Source organism: Thamnophis sirtalis, unplaced genomic scaffold (assembly GCF_051295495.1).
Source record: "Thamnophis sirtalis isolate CommonGarterSnake01/CBP01778 unplaced genomic scaffold, rThaSir2_p1.2 scaffold_14, whole genome shotgun sequence".
In the NCBI taxonomy this organism is placed as follows: Eukaryota; Metazoa; Chordata; class Lepidosauria; order Squamata; family Natricidae; genus Thamnophis; species Thamnophis sirtalis.
The window spans coordinates 24,658,413-24,672,320 of NW_028261394.1; the positions used below are offsets into that span (position 1 = coordinate 24,658,413).

General features: G+C 46.2%; 1 protein-coding gene across 1 annotated transcript in view; it reads right to left on the reverse strand.

Moving 5' to 3' along the window:
- Positions 1 to 5,337: 5,337 nt before the first annotated feature.
- Positions 5,338 to 13,908, reverse strand: part of WTIP (WT1 interacting protein) — a 52,537-nt gene continuing 43,966 nt past the window's right edge. Inside the window, exons 5-8 of the mRNA XM_087729109.1 lie at positions 10,795 to 10,925; positions 10,139 to 10,190; positions 9,550 to 9,618; positions 5,338 to 9,268 (exon numbers count right to left, since the gene is read on the reverse strand). Coding sequence (XP_087585235.1) covers positions 9,116 to 9,268; positions 9,550 to 9,618; positions 10,139 to 10,190; positions 10,795 to 10,925 — 405 coding nt within the window. The 3' untranslated portion in view covers positions 5,338 to 9,115. The remainder of the gene's footprint in view (positions 9,269 to 9,549; positions 9,619 to 10,138; positions 10,191 to 10,794; positions 10,926 to 13,908) is intronic.

Here is a 13,908-nt window from a genome sequence, read left to right on the forward strand (position 1 = left end):
GAGCCTCCGCGATGCTCCAGCTGCTCAGTGGAGCATCGCGCAGGCGCTGTATGTGCCGTGCACAGAAGTACCGAAGACTTAAAAGATCAGTGAGGAGCTTGGGTGGGCAGGTGGGCCGTCCGAAGCTCCGTACCGGAACAGTATCCGGTGCTCCGGGCAGGCTCCGGTACACCTGTACCGGGGCATACCACCTGCCAACCCACCACTGACACATACACCCCACAGAAATACAGATAAGAGCAATAGCTCTTACACTTAAGAGAGGGCTGTAAAGCACTATGGAGTACTAAGTGGTTTAAAATATCACCATAATATTGCCCCCAACAATCTGGGTCCTCATTTTACCGACCTTGGAAGGATGGAAGGCTGAGTCAACCTTGAGCCGATGAGAAGCAAACTCCTGACAGTTGGCAGAGTTAGCCTGCAGTACTGCATTCAAACCACTGCACTAATGAACTAGTAAATAAACTCGGTCTTGGTGGATTGCCACAGCTTTTGTCCAGTCGGAGAGATCCAGTCCAGGAGGGACCTGGATGAAGCCTCCCTCCAATATTCAATCTCCTGGTTGCTTCCCTTGAGCAGATATAGCATACATGGTCCTCACGGTGGAGGTGGTGTCCTTTCAGGGTTGACAGCAATCACAGATTCCACTTAATGTCAAACCTGCCCCAGAACACCTTAACCACTCCCCCCACACACACATACAAATAATGTGTTTGTGGGTAGCCAATCTGGCACCACCAAGATGTTTTGGGAAACACTGAGGTGCTTGTGCTTGTGAAATTCCACTCTCAGGGTAAACGGCCTTGAAGATGCCAGTGCGCCAACAGGAACTGGATTCCAAAGTGGGCTGTTCTTTCTCAGCTGTCAGTTTCCCATCATAAAGGTATACAGCTTTATTGCCCATTTGTTCCTCCCTTTCCTCCCGGATTGATGGCCGAAGCTGGTAGATATGACACAAGGAATTCATCTCCAGTACAGAACTACTCCGTGTACATACAAAGCAACAGAATTATCATCAACAGCAACAAAAGGAGAGACCAAAGAAGATAAGAAGGATAAATAGTAATACTACAGACAGACTAGATGAGTAAATATAGAGAGAGAGACATTAGACAGCACTGTTAAGAATTTTGTGTTCAGCAGAGAGATGGCACAAGGGAAAAAGCTGTCCCTGTGTCTAGTGGTTTGGTATGCAATGCCCCTAAAGCACCATCCCAAGGGAAGAAGCTGAAGCAGTTCACGTGTGGATGCACAGATACCTTCTTAGCTCTCTTTTTAACCTGTACAAAATACAGTTCTAAGGAAGGCAGGGTGGTTGCAGTTGGGGTGGTGGTGGTGGTGTTTTTTGTAGTCCTCTCTGTTGGAGTCTTTATTTTTTGGTTGCTGTCTGAACAGGCACAGTGAGTTGAATGGGTTCTTTAGAGTGAAGAATTTCTGGCATGATGGTATTGACTACTGAGGCGGAGTCAACAAAAAGCACTTGTGCATAGGTTTTCAGGCAATTCAAGGTGTGGTGCCAAGTCAAATTCACAGCATCCTTGGCACCAACCTCTCAAAAGGTTTTCATAACCACAGACGTCAGAGCAATTGGCCTGTAATCATTCAGCTCCGTGATGGAGGATTTTTAAGAAACTCGGATGATGCTAGAGGATTTGAAGCAAGAAAGGACATGACCGGTGTCCAGTAATTTATTTTTTAAAAAGCTGTATGAAGGGAGAGGGGGCAGGCCTTCAAGCAAGGGGTCCCTTTGTCTGGGCCTGGTGCTTTTCATCTTTTAGTCTATGAAATAGACCTCACACGTCTTCTTCTGAGCTCACCAGAGGTGGAGGGCCCAGGGGGATGGAGGTTGGTGTAGGAAAATTAGCTATTGTGTGTACCTGAGATGGGGTAGGTAGCAGTAGAAGACTCTGATCTCTTCTCAAAGTAGAACACATACAGGTGGCCTGCCCCTTGTTATTTCTCTTTAACAAGGGAGGGAGGTCTGCTGTAGCCGCAGATATTCTTCAGGCTTCTCCAGTTGCAGGTTCATTAGCAAAGGTCTGGGTTATTTTAGGCTCTGCTTCAAACTGGTTACATCTGCTTGTCCCATCAGATGCCGCATGAGGAATGCAGCTTGTCAGGGAATGACTCTTGGTGGGCCCAGGCAAGTGAGTCTTGGCATCCATGTGGCCTGCCTTGTGGAAACCCTCCCACACACACACATCCCAGTGAGTTAATGTTTATCCCTACTAATTTTTGGGAAGCCCCCATATCACATGGCTACATCATCAGGCCTTGTGGGACAGACTGTGTCTCTGGGGTGAGATTACAAGCCTCTCTATTGCTGTTCTAACCTCTTAGGTATTTTATGCTTTTTGCATAAAATGGATTGAGTTTCAACTTGCTTCTCCTGAGGAAGTGGACAAGGCCATGGGAGCGGTGAGTGCCTCCACTTGTATACTGGACCCGTGCCCCTCCTGGCTGGTCTCGACCAGCAGGGAGGTGACACGCGGCTGGATCCGGACGATAGTTAACACCTCTCTCCGGGAAGGAATTTTCCCGCTCCTCCTAAAGGATGCGGTGGTGAGACCCCTCCTGAAGAAACCACCTCTGGACCCAGCCATTTTGAGCAACTATCGTCCAGTCTCCAACCTGCCCTTTGTTGGGAAGGTTGTTGAGAAAGTGGTGGCCTCTCAACTCCGACGGTCCTTGGATGAAACCGATTATCTGGATTCCTTTCAGTCGGGTTTCAGGCCTGGTTACAGCACAGAAACTGCTTTGGTCACGCTGATCGATGATCTCTGGCGAGCCAGGGATAGGGGTCACCCCTCTATCCTTGTGCTCCTTGACCTCTCAGCGGCCTTCGATACCATCGACCATGGTATCCTTCTGCGACGGTTGCGAGAGGTGGGAGTGGGAGGCACCGTCCTTCGGTGGTTCTCCTCCTACCTCTCGGACAGGTCTCAGTCGGTGTTGGTTGGAGGGCAGAGGTCGACCCCAAGGCCCCTCAATTATGGGGTGCCGCAGGGTTCGGTCCTGTCCCCCCTCCTATTTAACATCTACATGAAGCCGCTGGGTGAGATCATATGCCGGCACGGGATTAAGTACCATCAATATGCGGACGATACGCAGTTGTACCTGTCCGCCCCGTGCCAACTCAGCGAAGCAGTAGAAGTGATGTGCCAGTGCCTGGAGGCTGTTAGGGTCTGGATGGGAGTAAACAAGTTGGCACTCAATCCAGACAAGACCGAGTGGCTACTGATGTTCCCTCCCAAAGATTGGCCAAGTATTCCATCTCTCAGGCTGGGGGGTGAAATTATACACCCCTCAGAGAGGGTTCGCAATTTGGGAGTCCTCCTGGATCCCCAGCTGACTTTAGAACATCATTTGTCGGCTGTGACCAGGGGGACCTTTGCCCAGGTTCGCCTGGTGCACCAATTGCGACTCTACCTGGATCGGGAGGCCCTTCAGACAGTCACTCACACCCTTGTGACCTCAAACCTGGATTACTGTAACGCGCTCTACATGGGGCTGCCCTTGAAGTGTGTTCGAAAACTTCAGCTGGTCCAGAACGCAGCTGCGCAAGTGATTGTGGGTGCACCCAGGTACACCCACGTCACACCTATCCTCCGCGAGCTGCACTGGCTACCCATAGTCTCCGGATCCGCTTCAAGGCGCTGGTCGTTACCTATAAAGCCCTACATGGCATCGGACCTGGGTACCTGAGAGACCGCCTCCTGCCGATCACCTCCCATAGACTGATTAGATCTCACAGGTTAGGTCTTCTCCGGATTCCATCTGCCAGCCAATGTCGGCTGGCGACTCCCCGGGGGAGAGCCTTCTCTGTCGCAGCTCCAGCCCTTTGGAACGATCTCCCCATGGAGATCCGGACCCTTACTACCCTCCCGGCCTTCCGCAAAGCTGTTAAGTCCTGGCTGCTCCAGCAGGCCGGAGGGCTCTCGAAATATCCAGCCCCTCGGAAACTGTGACTGTTGTGTATTTTAAAGTGTTGTTTTGTGTATTTATCCCCTTCCCTTGTTTATTGTGAGCCGCCCGGAGTCCTTCGGGAGTGGGCGGCATACAAGATCAATAAACTCAAACTCAAACTTGTCTTTCTAATGTGCTTTTGGCATGTTGTTTTACATTTTTTCTTGCATTCTGCCCAGAGTAACTTCTTGTGAGATGGGCAATGCATTAAACAGACACTGGAAATAACCTGCCTCCAGACAAGAGAAATCATACAAACTAAAGCCAGGTAATCTTGTCACAAATGGCAAGAACAACAGTTCTCTGGAAGTAGCTACGTGTCTTTTGCAGAGACCTCTAAGCAATTCTGGAACAGACGTTGCCTTTGGATGCTGTGGGTGCTTCATCAACGGAGGTTTTTAGGAAGAGACTAGACAGTCACTTGTCTGAGATGGCATAGGAGCAGCTACTTGAGCAGGGGGTTGAACCAGAAGACCTCCAAGGTCCCTTCCAGCTCTATTCTAGTCTAAAACATTCTAAGTACCAGAAGGCAGGGCAAGAAACAATGGCTGGAGACTAATCCAGGAGAGAAGCAACCTGGAATTAAGGAGAAACTTCCTAATACTGAGGGCAATTAACCAGTGGAACAGAAGTTGCCTTCAGAAGTTCTGGGTGCTCCATCACTGGAGGCTTTTAAGAAGAGACTTGAGCCATTCAGAACTGGGCTGCGGAAGTGGAGGGTGAGTGCACATGTGCGCATTCCCACATGTGTGAGCTGCAAGTAAGAATGTGCGCTCCATTGGCGCGAGCAGTGTGCATGTGTGCCCACTTGTGCAATTTGAGCTGCGTGCCTTGCCCACCACTCGAGTGGAATCATCCCTCCCCCCCCCCCCCCCCCCGATCCACAAAGTTTGGGGAATTCTGCTGTAGCATATATGGTGACATAAGAATGAAACTTCTTTAACCCTACAACTTATTAGGGCTAAAAAGCTTATTCAGAAAGGAGTGGAATTAATTTTGTATCTTAAAATATCTCCACTAGAAGTGTTCTCGCTCTTCAGCCTCCACTATCACATCCAACTGAGATTTGCAAAATCCCTTGCAATCCTCCGATGAAGCGGCTGCTTGAAGTTTCTAACCGATTAGCCGATCCTTCCCCTCATTTTCTTTTCTAGAATTGCTTGGGGTTTCTGGGCTGAAATGATTATAAACCAATGTGTAGGTTTATTCAAAGAAACAAAAAATATTTATTAGGAAAATTTATATGGCTACTCAACTAATTCCCAGTGACAGAAAATAAGTCTAAAGACTGTTAGTATGGGGTCATGTAACAGGTAAGTTGTTCTTATGTCAATTTTTTTGTATGTAATACACTATAAAATCAAGAGATAACTACAAAATGTCTTTATTGAAAAAAAGATTATAACATCTAAGGTTAAATGAAATGCTGACTTTTAATATTAAAATAACTTAGGATAATAGTAAGTAGTTTTTTTAGATAAATAAATCTATATTTCCCAACATTTATTCTTCAACAATCATAGAAACCATGTGGTAACACAAAAACTTTGACAAGTTTATGAACTAAAAGTCTGACATTTTAGAAAGATATATACAAACATGGTTAAACTAATATGTTTGCAGATGTAAACTAGACACATAATATACAAATTGGCCACTTTTTAATTTCCTACAAAAGAAAAATTAACATTGGTCCAAGTTCTTGGAAATAAAACCTATATTCTTTTAAAGAAAATGCAAATATTTCTCAAGAAACAAACTTAATTTAAGTCAAATCATTTACTCTAGTTATGGCATTAGTTGAATCAAGAGTTTAATGGGGCTAAGAAAATATTTTATGTTCTGTAGTTTTGGTTTAACTCAACTGAACTCTCCCATCAATTTTTTAATTTCTAAATTATAAGACATCCACCCACTTGTTTTGAAATAAATATTTCCCCATCCTTAAATCTCTTCATCTCCTTTGGAATCTTAGGTTCTGGGGCAGGATAGTCTCCCAGATATTTATTTTGTGTTCATTAAGTGCATCTATTTTGGGTTCCTCGCTCAGGTGGATGTGAATTGGTGGAAAGAAAAAGGAAGGAAGGTATCCCATAAATATTTTGGCACAAACATTAAAAGCACTTCATCCCTGTGGAGCCAAACTCTCTGAAGTAAATGTAGAGGTGGCACTGAACTCCCAGTATTGGTCTACAGCTTCCACCATCTGGCATCTCCTTGTCCTTGGGCACCAGGTGGAGAAACTCCTGCCAAGGAGAAAGGCTGTAGGCAGCTTCCCTTGGCAGCACTGGTGGGGAAGTGCCCTCCCTCCCCATGCTTTCAGCAGGAGAGGCCAGTGGGCAAAGCAACCAGGCTGCTGTGGAGCAGGGCCAGCCCAGCCCTCATAGGGCCTGGAGTTTCACAGTTCAGCCACTATTGATGGGAGGTAGCAGGTTTCACATTTTTTGCAGAATCTGGTTTTTTGTTTGTTTGCTATATGTCACTTTCTAGCTGCTTTCTGATTGAAGACCACATTTTAAAAATGAAAACGAGAGCTCTTCAGCAGTGATTATATTTAGGCAATGGGGAAAAAACAAAAATTAAAACAGCAAAATGTTGGAAATCATCGGGAAATCATCAGGTTGACAAATCTATTTTAAGTATCTAAAAGGTAAATCCCCTGAAACATTTTGAACAAATGAAATAAATAGCCTGGTATGTTTGAAAAATCATAGCCTGTGTACATATTTTAGCTGTTATGGTATTTGCGGAAGATTAAGGCAGTAGAGGGAATGGACAAGTTTGACACTAAAATAATCAAGATGCCTTAAAGAGCAGAGGAAGGAGAGAGGTACTTTCCAGAAGGCACCAGAAAGCCATCTACTAGAGGAAAGAGGTGGAACCTTTGCAGTAAAATCAAAGGAATTACAATGACTTTCTGGAAACTTCCAAACATGAAAAGGCCAACCATGTGGAACAGCCTTAAAAGGGCTGATCTGATGGGATGGAGAGGGGGGCTCCTTTCAAAGCATCCCATCGTGCTCCCATTTGGAAGGAACTGTTTACATTCCTTCTGCACTGACTCACCTGATCCTTCCCTCTTCCCAGCCCTTCAGACTTGGGAAAGGTCCCTGCTGCAGCTGGCAGGGCTATTGGGATAGTCTGGGGGAAGTCAGCCTGGTTGCTCTTCCATCAGGGGTCTTTTTTTGCACTTTTCAAACACATTTAGCCATGTTATTTCCATCCGATTCCCAAAGCAGACTTTCACTGAAGTTGCTGGTGCACCAACAGCTTTTGGCCTGCAAAGGGCTGATCCAGGTGGTTTTATAAGAAGCAGCGAGTTGAAATGATTTCAAGGGTTAATGTATGCAAGGAATTAATACAATATGGCTGAACCTGAAGTGTAAACTGATGTGGTCAGTTTTTAATTAATGGCACCTCTCAAATAATCAAAACGCAGCTTATTTTTTTAATAGAAAAAGTAAACATTTTCCATATGGAACACAGATTTTCCCAGAGTTGGAAATGTGCTTTAAAAGTCTAGCAAAATAGAAATGTAAGACTTCTAACACTTAACACATTATGTCTTATAGGTTTTAATTTTTGCTAATTAAAAAAATTTCCTCTATGCTCCAAATTAGATATTTCCCTGCTATACATCTGAGCCAATTTTTTTTACATCCAAACATCTAGAACAGTGTTTTTCAACCTTGGCAACTTGAAGATGTCTGGACTTCAACTCCCAGAATTCCCCAGCCAGCATTCGCTGGCTGGGGAATTCTGGGAGTTGAAGCCCAGACATCTTCAAGTTGCCAAGGTTGAAAAACACTGATCTAGAAAAAAGACGATTGTTTCCTGAGACTTTTAAAAACTGTTTTGTGACCTACCTAAAAACGCTTTGTATGGTCAAGAGGCCATGGGAATAATTATGCAAGTGCTGTGGATTCAAGTATAATTAACTTGGCCTTTAAAGCTGGGTTATCACCAAGTTGTAAAAAGCAGGAATCCCCTTCCTTGTACTGAGGGGCAGAGAGCAACTAGCAGAGCTTCTGCGGGGAGCCCCAGGGTACCTGGCTGGCCCTGGCAGGTTCTGCGGTTGTTGGGAGCAGAACCATTTCCAGGCTCCAGGCTGCCTGTGGACTTTGGGAGGCTGGGAAGATTCCCTTCAAAAATAAGCAGTGGCAGGTCCAAAGAAATGGATGGGACAAAACCTTAAATTTGGTTGAATTCAAATCTGAATTAAATTTAATGAATAGGCTTATACCACCTGTATGTAAATTTTTCCCATTCTGACACATTCCCGTTTCTGCCGCAAAAGAATGCTAAGAAAAAAAACTGTGGAATGGGAATGGAGAAGTTTCTGCCCCTTTTCCCCCTCTGCCACCCTGCTTTCAGCAAGGCTCCTCTGCACAGTTGCTGCCCGTCGGATCCCAGAAAGCTACGAGGTGACTGTTCTTCCCAGAGAGCCTGCAGCTCTCCCCTTAGCGGTGTGTTCTGCCTCACCTGGAAACACCAAACCCTCACATCCTTGCCAAGCACCTGAGAACCGTGCCGGACACAGCCCGGAATAGGAATGCTCTCTGTCCTTTCACGGGCTCCCAGCACATGGTGTCTTGTGTACTCTTGTTTTGCAGAGAAACCCAACAAAAAGCCAAGCTGGAAAGCCCACAGGAATCCCCTAGAAAGTTATTCCTTTTTTAAGTCACATTCAATTTTGCCCTCCCTCTTTTGATGCATGCAACAACCCTTGTGTCTCTCAAATTGTGAGAACCACAAGGTCAAGGGTGCAAGGAGAGCTAAAACATGGCGAAAGTCTTTTGGTCTCTTTCCTGTTGGAAAGCTAACGTTTCTTCTGGGAGCTCAAACAATCAATCATAAAAATGGCAACAAGCCAGTATTAATGGGTGGCCAGTCATCCCAACAGCTCTGGCATCAGGCCCCTTTCCCCATCCAATCCATGGGGTGCACGACTTTTCAAGTACCAGCATCGTGGAAAGAATCACTTAGGCAATTGCACCCAGAGCCAACCCAAGAGGTGCCCCTTCCTTTTCAATCTTAGAAGCAATAAATAATGGCGGCCGCTTTGTCTTTCTGGAGAGTCCTCTGTTGAGCCCTTTCCCCAGCGGGGGTCTTCCTCCTGGTCTTCAGTAGATGGGAAGCAGAAGCCTCAGAGCTCCGTGATATGCATGGGGTACCCAGAGGCAGAGTGTGCCGACACTTTAGTGCTCAAGCGCCTGATATGACAGGTGTGGCAGAGCAGGTGTCTCTCCAGTGGATAGCATCGGCGGCCCTCCTCGTCATTCAGCTGGAGTCCACAATCCTAAGAAAAAGAAGGTCACCATCCATTAGTGGCCAGTGGACTTAGGATACTTGAAGTAAGCCTCAGGAAGACATGAGGGGTACAGATGTCTACGGAGATTCTCAAGTCATCCGGGTCATGGTTGGGTTGAGGCAAATTAGGAAATAAAAGCAAGAAATACCAGGAATGTGTTGCCACCAACCCTTTTGAATAGATATCTTTTCCTGGGGAGGGGGGGGGGGACTAGTCCCAAACTGCTCCCTCCCTTCAACTGGGCTGCCTCAGCAGCTCTTAAGGTTTACCTCGCAGTGGTAACACTCCACATGGTAATCCCTGTCCATTGACACCACCCGGATGGTCTCTTCGGAACCCTAGTTTGGAGAGACAGCGAAAGAGGGTGAAAATTGGAGAGGAGTCCATTGTTGGCTTTCAAGAAAAATAGGCACTTTGAAACACCCTCTGCAACTATATAAATCCCTCGTTATATAAGTGCCACAATGAAACCTCTTCCATTTCCCAAATATTTGATTTCCTTCCTTGCAAAATTAAGTGCAGAAATTATGGTTCCTGAAGATAGCAAGAGCACTTAAGACTTCTATACCGCTTCACAGGGCTTTACAGCTCTCTCTAAGCAGTTTACAGAGTCAGCCTGTTGCCCCAATATTCCGGGTCCTCATTTTACCAATAGAGAAGATAGAAGATAGATGGATGATGGATGGATAGACAGACAGACAAATAAGAGAGGGAGAAGCAAGCAGTCAAAGCAGTTTAATTCCTAGGATTGGAGCATGGTGAGAACTTAGCTGCAGGGAGAAAAAGTTGTGTTTGTGGCCAGCACATAATGGCTGTGCCAAAGCCAAAGTTTTAATCAAATGACAAAGAAGAACCTACCTGGACTGGCAAAATAGGCTGGTTACAGGAAGCGCACTTGGGTGCAAAAACCCTAGATTTGGGAAGGGGGGGAAGGAGGGGGAAAATAAGTTACATTTTTCTTGAGAAGCAAAGAAAAAAATGGCAGGCAGCATTTAACAACTGAGAGCAAACAATGTTAGCTAATCCCAACTCTGTCCCATGATTGTGTTGCATTTTTTTTAGACCACAACGGTATGACATCTAAATTCAGCTATGGATTTAAGAATAACCCTCCTTCTAATCTAAGCAGGACAGCAGAACAAAATGATGATCCCATTAACCTCAGACAATCCCCCCAACTGAATGGCTGCCATCTAGTGAGATCTATTTGGTCCCCATGTACCATCACTTTAGTAGTGCAGGATTTAATTCATTTCCCAAATATCTCTGAGGGAAAAGTTTTAAAAGAAGGAAGAAAACAGCCGTGATCTCCTTCAATACCACGGTTCCTGTTACATTTTTCAATGCAATATACAGAAATGTTGGCCACTAGATTGCCTTGCTGTCCGTCCTTGACTGGACTTGATCCTGGATACCGTCTCCTTTAGCAACAGTCAACCCTTCCTCATGATCTGACCCCGGGGGGGGGGGTGTCCCCCTTTTTTCTTTTGCCTTGCAGAGCTCTGCATTCTCACGTGTGATAGTCTTTGACACAGTAAATGTTGTTCTCCATATCGACAGTGAAGGGTATGCCATCCAGACATTCATTGCACACCACACAGCGGAAACAGCCAGGATGGTATGACTTCCCAAGAGCTTGCAAAATCTGAAAAAGAATCACAGGTGACAAATAATGCAAAGTCTCTTCCTGCTGTTGATAATTTGCTTCATGCATCAAGGAACGGCGAGTGCCAGGCTTGGGGAAATCATTCAGAGTGCTAGGAACGGACCATTGGAGTAACTGGCCGTCTTGAGAAGCCACAATACAGCTGTCATTTCCCCTCTGCCTGTGGGCTGTTTTAAACCTTCCCAGCCTAGAGAGCAGTGCTGAGTTTCCTAGACCTCTCCAATCCAATCCAATCCACTAACCAGTAGGGATGACTGTTTCTCCCTCAACTCTGCTCTTCTGCAAAGTTTAGAACCAAGTCTGGAATTGCAACCGGCCTCCCTTGGAAGTTTTAGGCCTCAACACTTTTCTTGTTTGTGGCAATGGCTCCAGGAGAGTCAAAAGAGAGAGATTCACCCAATGCTCCCTTGGGCAGCCCAACTCTCTTGATTGGCAGAGGGATTATAAATATCCCTTGATCTTTTTAAGCCTCTTCTTGATTTGTATTGCATGCTAACTAAAGGAATTTCCAAGTGCAATCCTTACCAAGGGAGTCAACACTTTCTTCTCTTATTGTCATGCTTTCGTTCGGACACTGGTAACCTTCCCCCACCTGCATTAACTAATGTAATTGGAGGCACATTGTCTCAGAGAGATTCTTCCAAATCATAATTAAAATAGAACTGAACAAAGAAAACAACACTGAAAATTAGATCAGACTCTGAAACCCAGGTAGCTGGGCAGGTGTATCATCTCAAGTGCCCCTAAGGGAGAAAGAGAGATTTGGAGATGAAAGGCAATGCTACTGAGTGCCCTTCAGCACACAAAAGCCCTCTTCTGTGAAAAGCCCAGCACCAGCTCTATGGCCTTGATCTTCAACCAGAATCCCTTTTGGTTGTCCCCTCAGTGGAACTGTTGCCAGATAGCTGGTGTGGTTGCATTTCTTCTGAAGATCTAACGAGATGACTGATGCTCAAGCCAGCAGCAGCAGCACTGCAGGTTAGCCCTTTCCACTGCTATGATTTCACCATCTCAGCAGCAGACTGCCAGAGCAATGGTTTGTGGATCACTATGATACATGTGGTAGCAGCTGAGGCGGCAGCAAGAGGAAAGGTTTAACCAGATCCTGGCCAGAGCAGCTCCTCTGGTTGTGCCTGCAGGCTAGAATATGGAATTGAACTGGTTGGTTTACAAGAGTCATGAAGAAGGCCAGACAAGGAAGGATGGATGGAAACTGATCAGGGAGAGATTCAACCTGGAAGTAAGGAGGAATTTCCTGGCAGTGGGAACAATCAACCCATGGAAGAGAAGTTCTCTTCGGAAGTTGTGGGAGCTTCAACATTGGAGGCTTTCAAGAAGAGACCGGACAACCATTTGTCAGAAATGGTGTAGGGTCTCCTTGGGCAGAGGGTTGGACTAGATGAACTACAAAGTCCCTTCCAACTCTGTGAATCTGTTAATTTTAATCTGTTAAATCCACAAATGGGAACCTTAACTGCGGCATCATAATCTGAAAGATTTGTGAAACAAAAATTCCACCTTATGCAGGGATGTGAATAAATGTTTATGAAAATTCAATCAGGTATCCTTTAGTTCAGGGGTCTCCCTGAAATTTTGGACTTCATCTCCCAAAATTCCCCAACGAGCATGAAATCCACAAGTCTTTATGTTGCCAAGTTGGGAGACCCCTGCTTTAGGTCAGTGATGGTAAACCCGTGACCCACATCAACCGTAATATGCTATTTTGGGTGGCATAACTGCATTCACCAACACCTGACAACAACTATTCTTGAAAGCAGGCCCTGCGATGTTGGTAAGCTGCAGAGGCCATGTGAGAATGGGGTGTCCTCTCCCACGGCCTCTGAAAATTGTGTGAGGAGGCGGCATGATTCCACATGGTTTCGGGAGGCTCCAGAAGCCACGGAAGAGCATCCTCCAAAGCTGCTCCCAGAACGAAGGCACCTGCACTGAGTAGCCTCAGGGAGGCTGCAGGGTACTGACCACCGAAGGTAAGTGGTGTAAGGCAGGCCCTGGGGGATGCTGGATTGCAGGGCAATCCCTCGGTGGGCCCTGGGGAAGGGTGTGAACGGCTCCAGATGTTCAGAGGCCAAGGGTGGGTGGGTGTGGGGGGCACAGACAAGTTGGGGTGATGTTTTATCCTCAACATTTTTGAATCAAGTATTAATTCAAGTCAGAGTTTTTTCTCTTTCTCCAACTGTCAAATGGAAGAGAGAAACAACAGATCCCAACAATAAAGATGACTCTTTTCCTTCCTTTCAACCCTGCGCTAAGGACTGAACGCCACAAAAGTTCACGGGTGTCACTGTGGGCCAGTCGCACACAACCTACCTCACAGGGCTCTTGTGGGGGGAAAAGGGTAGGGAGGAATACTAAGCTTTTGAGCTCCTAGGGAAACCTAACAAATGACCAAATATAGCACTTAGCAATTGCACTTAAGACTTGTATACTGCTTCACTGTGCTTTGCAGCCCCCTCTAAGCAGTTAACAAATGTCAGTCTCTTGCCCCCAACAATCTGGGTCGTCTTTTTACTGACTCCAAAGGATGGAAGGCTGAGCCAACCTTGAGCTGGTCAGGATTGAATGGCTGGCAGTTGGCAGAATTAGCCTGCAATACTGCCTTCTAACCACTGTGCCACCAGGGCTCTGCAAGCAATGAAAAGTGAGGAATATCGAAGGCAGCGGAGAAAGTGGCTGCGCTGTGAGGGTCCTTTGCGGTCCATGACTAGAGCTGCCCCTTAGCATTTCTGGACCCAATGCTTTACTGTAGCACAAACCTTCCCCACTAGAGGCTGTTGTGCCTCAGCCTTTGATGCTCAGTCCTTTAATGGTTGGCTCAAGCAAAAGGTTATATCTGCAAAGCAGAATGCAACCTTCGCCTCCTTCCAAAAGTCCTTCCATGACTTGCAATGAGCTGCCGTTTCGCTGGGGTCTTCCTCTCACTGCAAAGTACTGCTCACTGCAG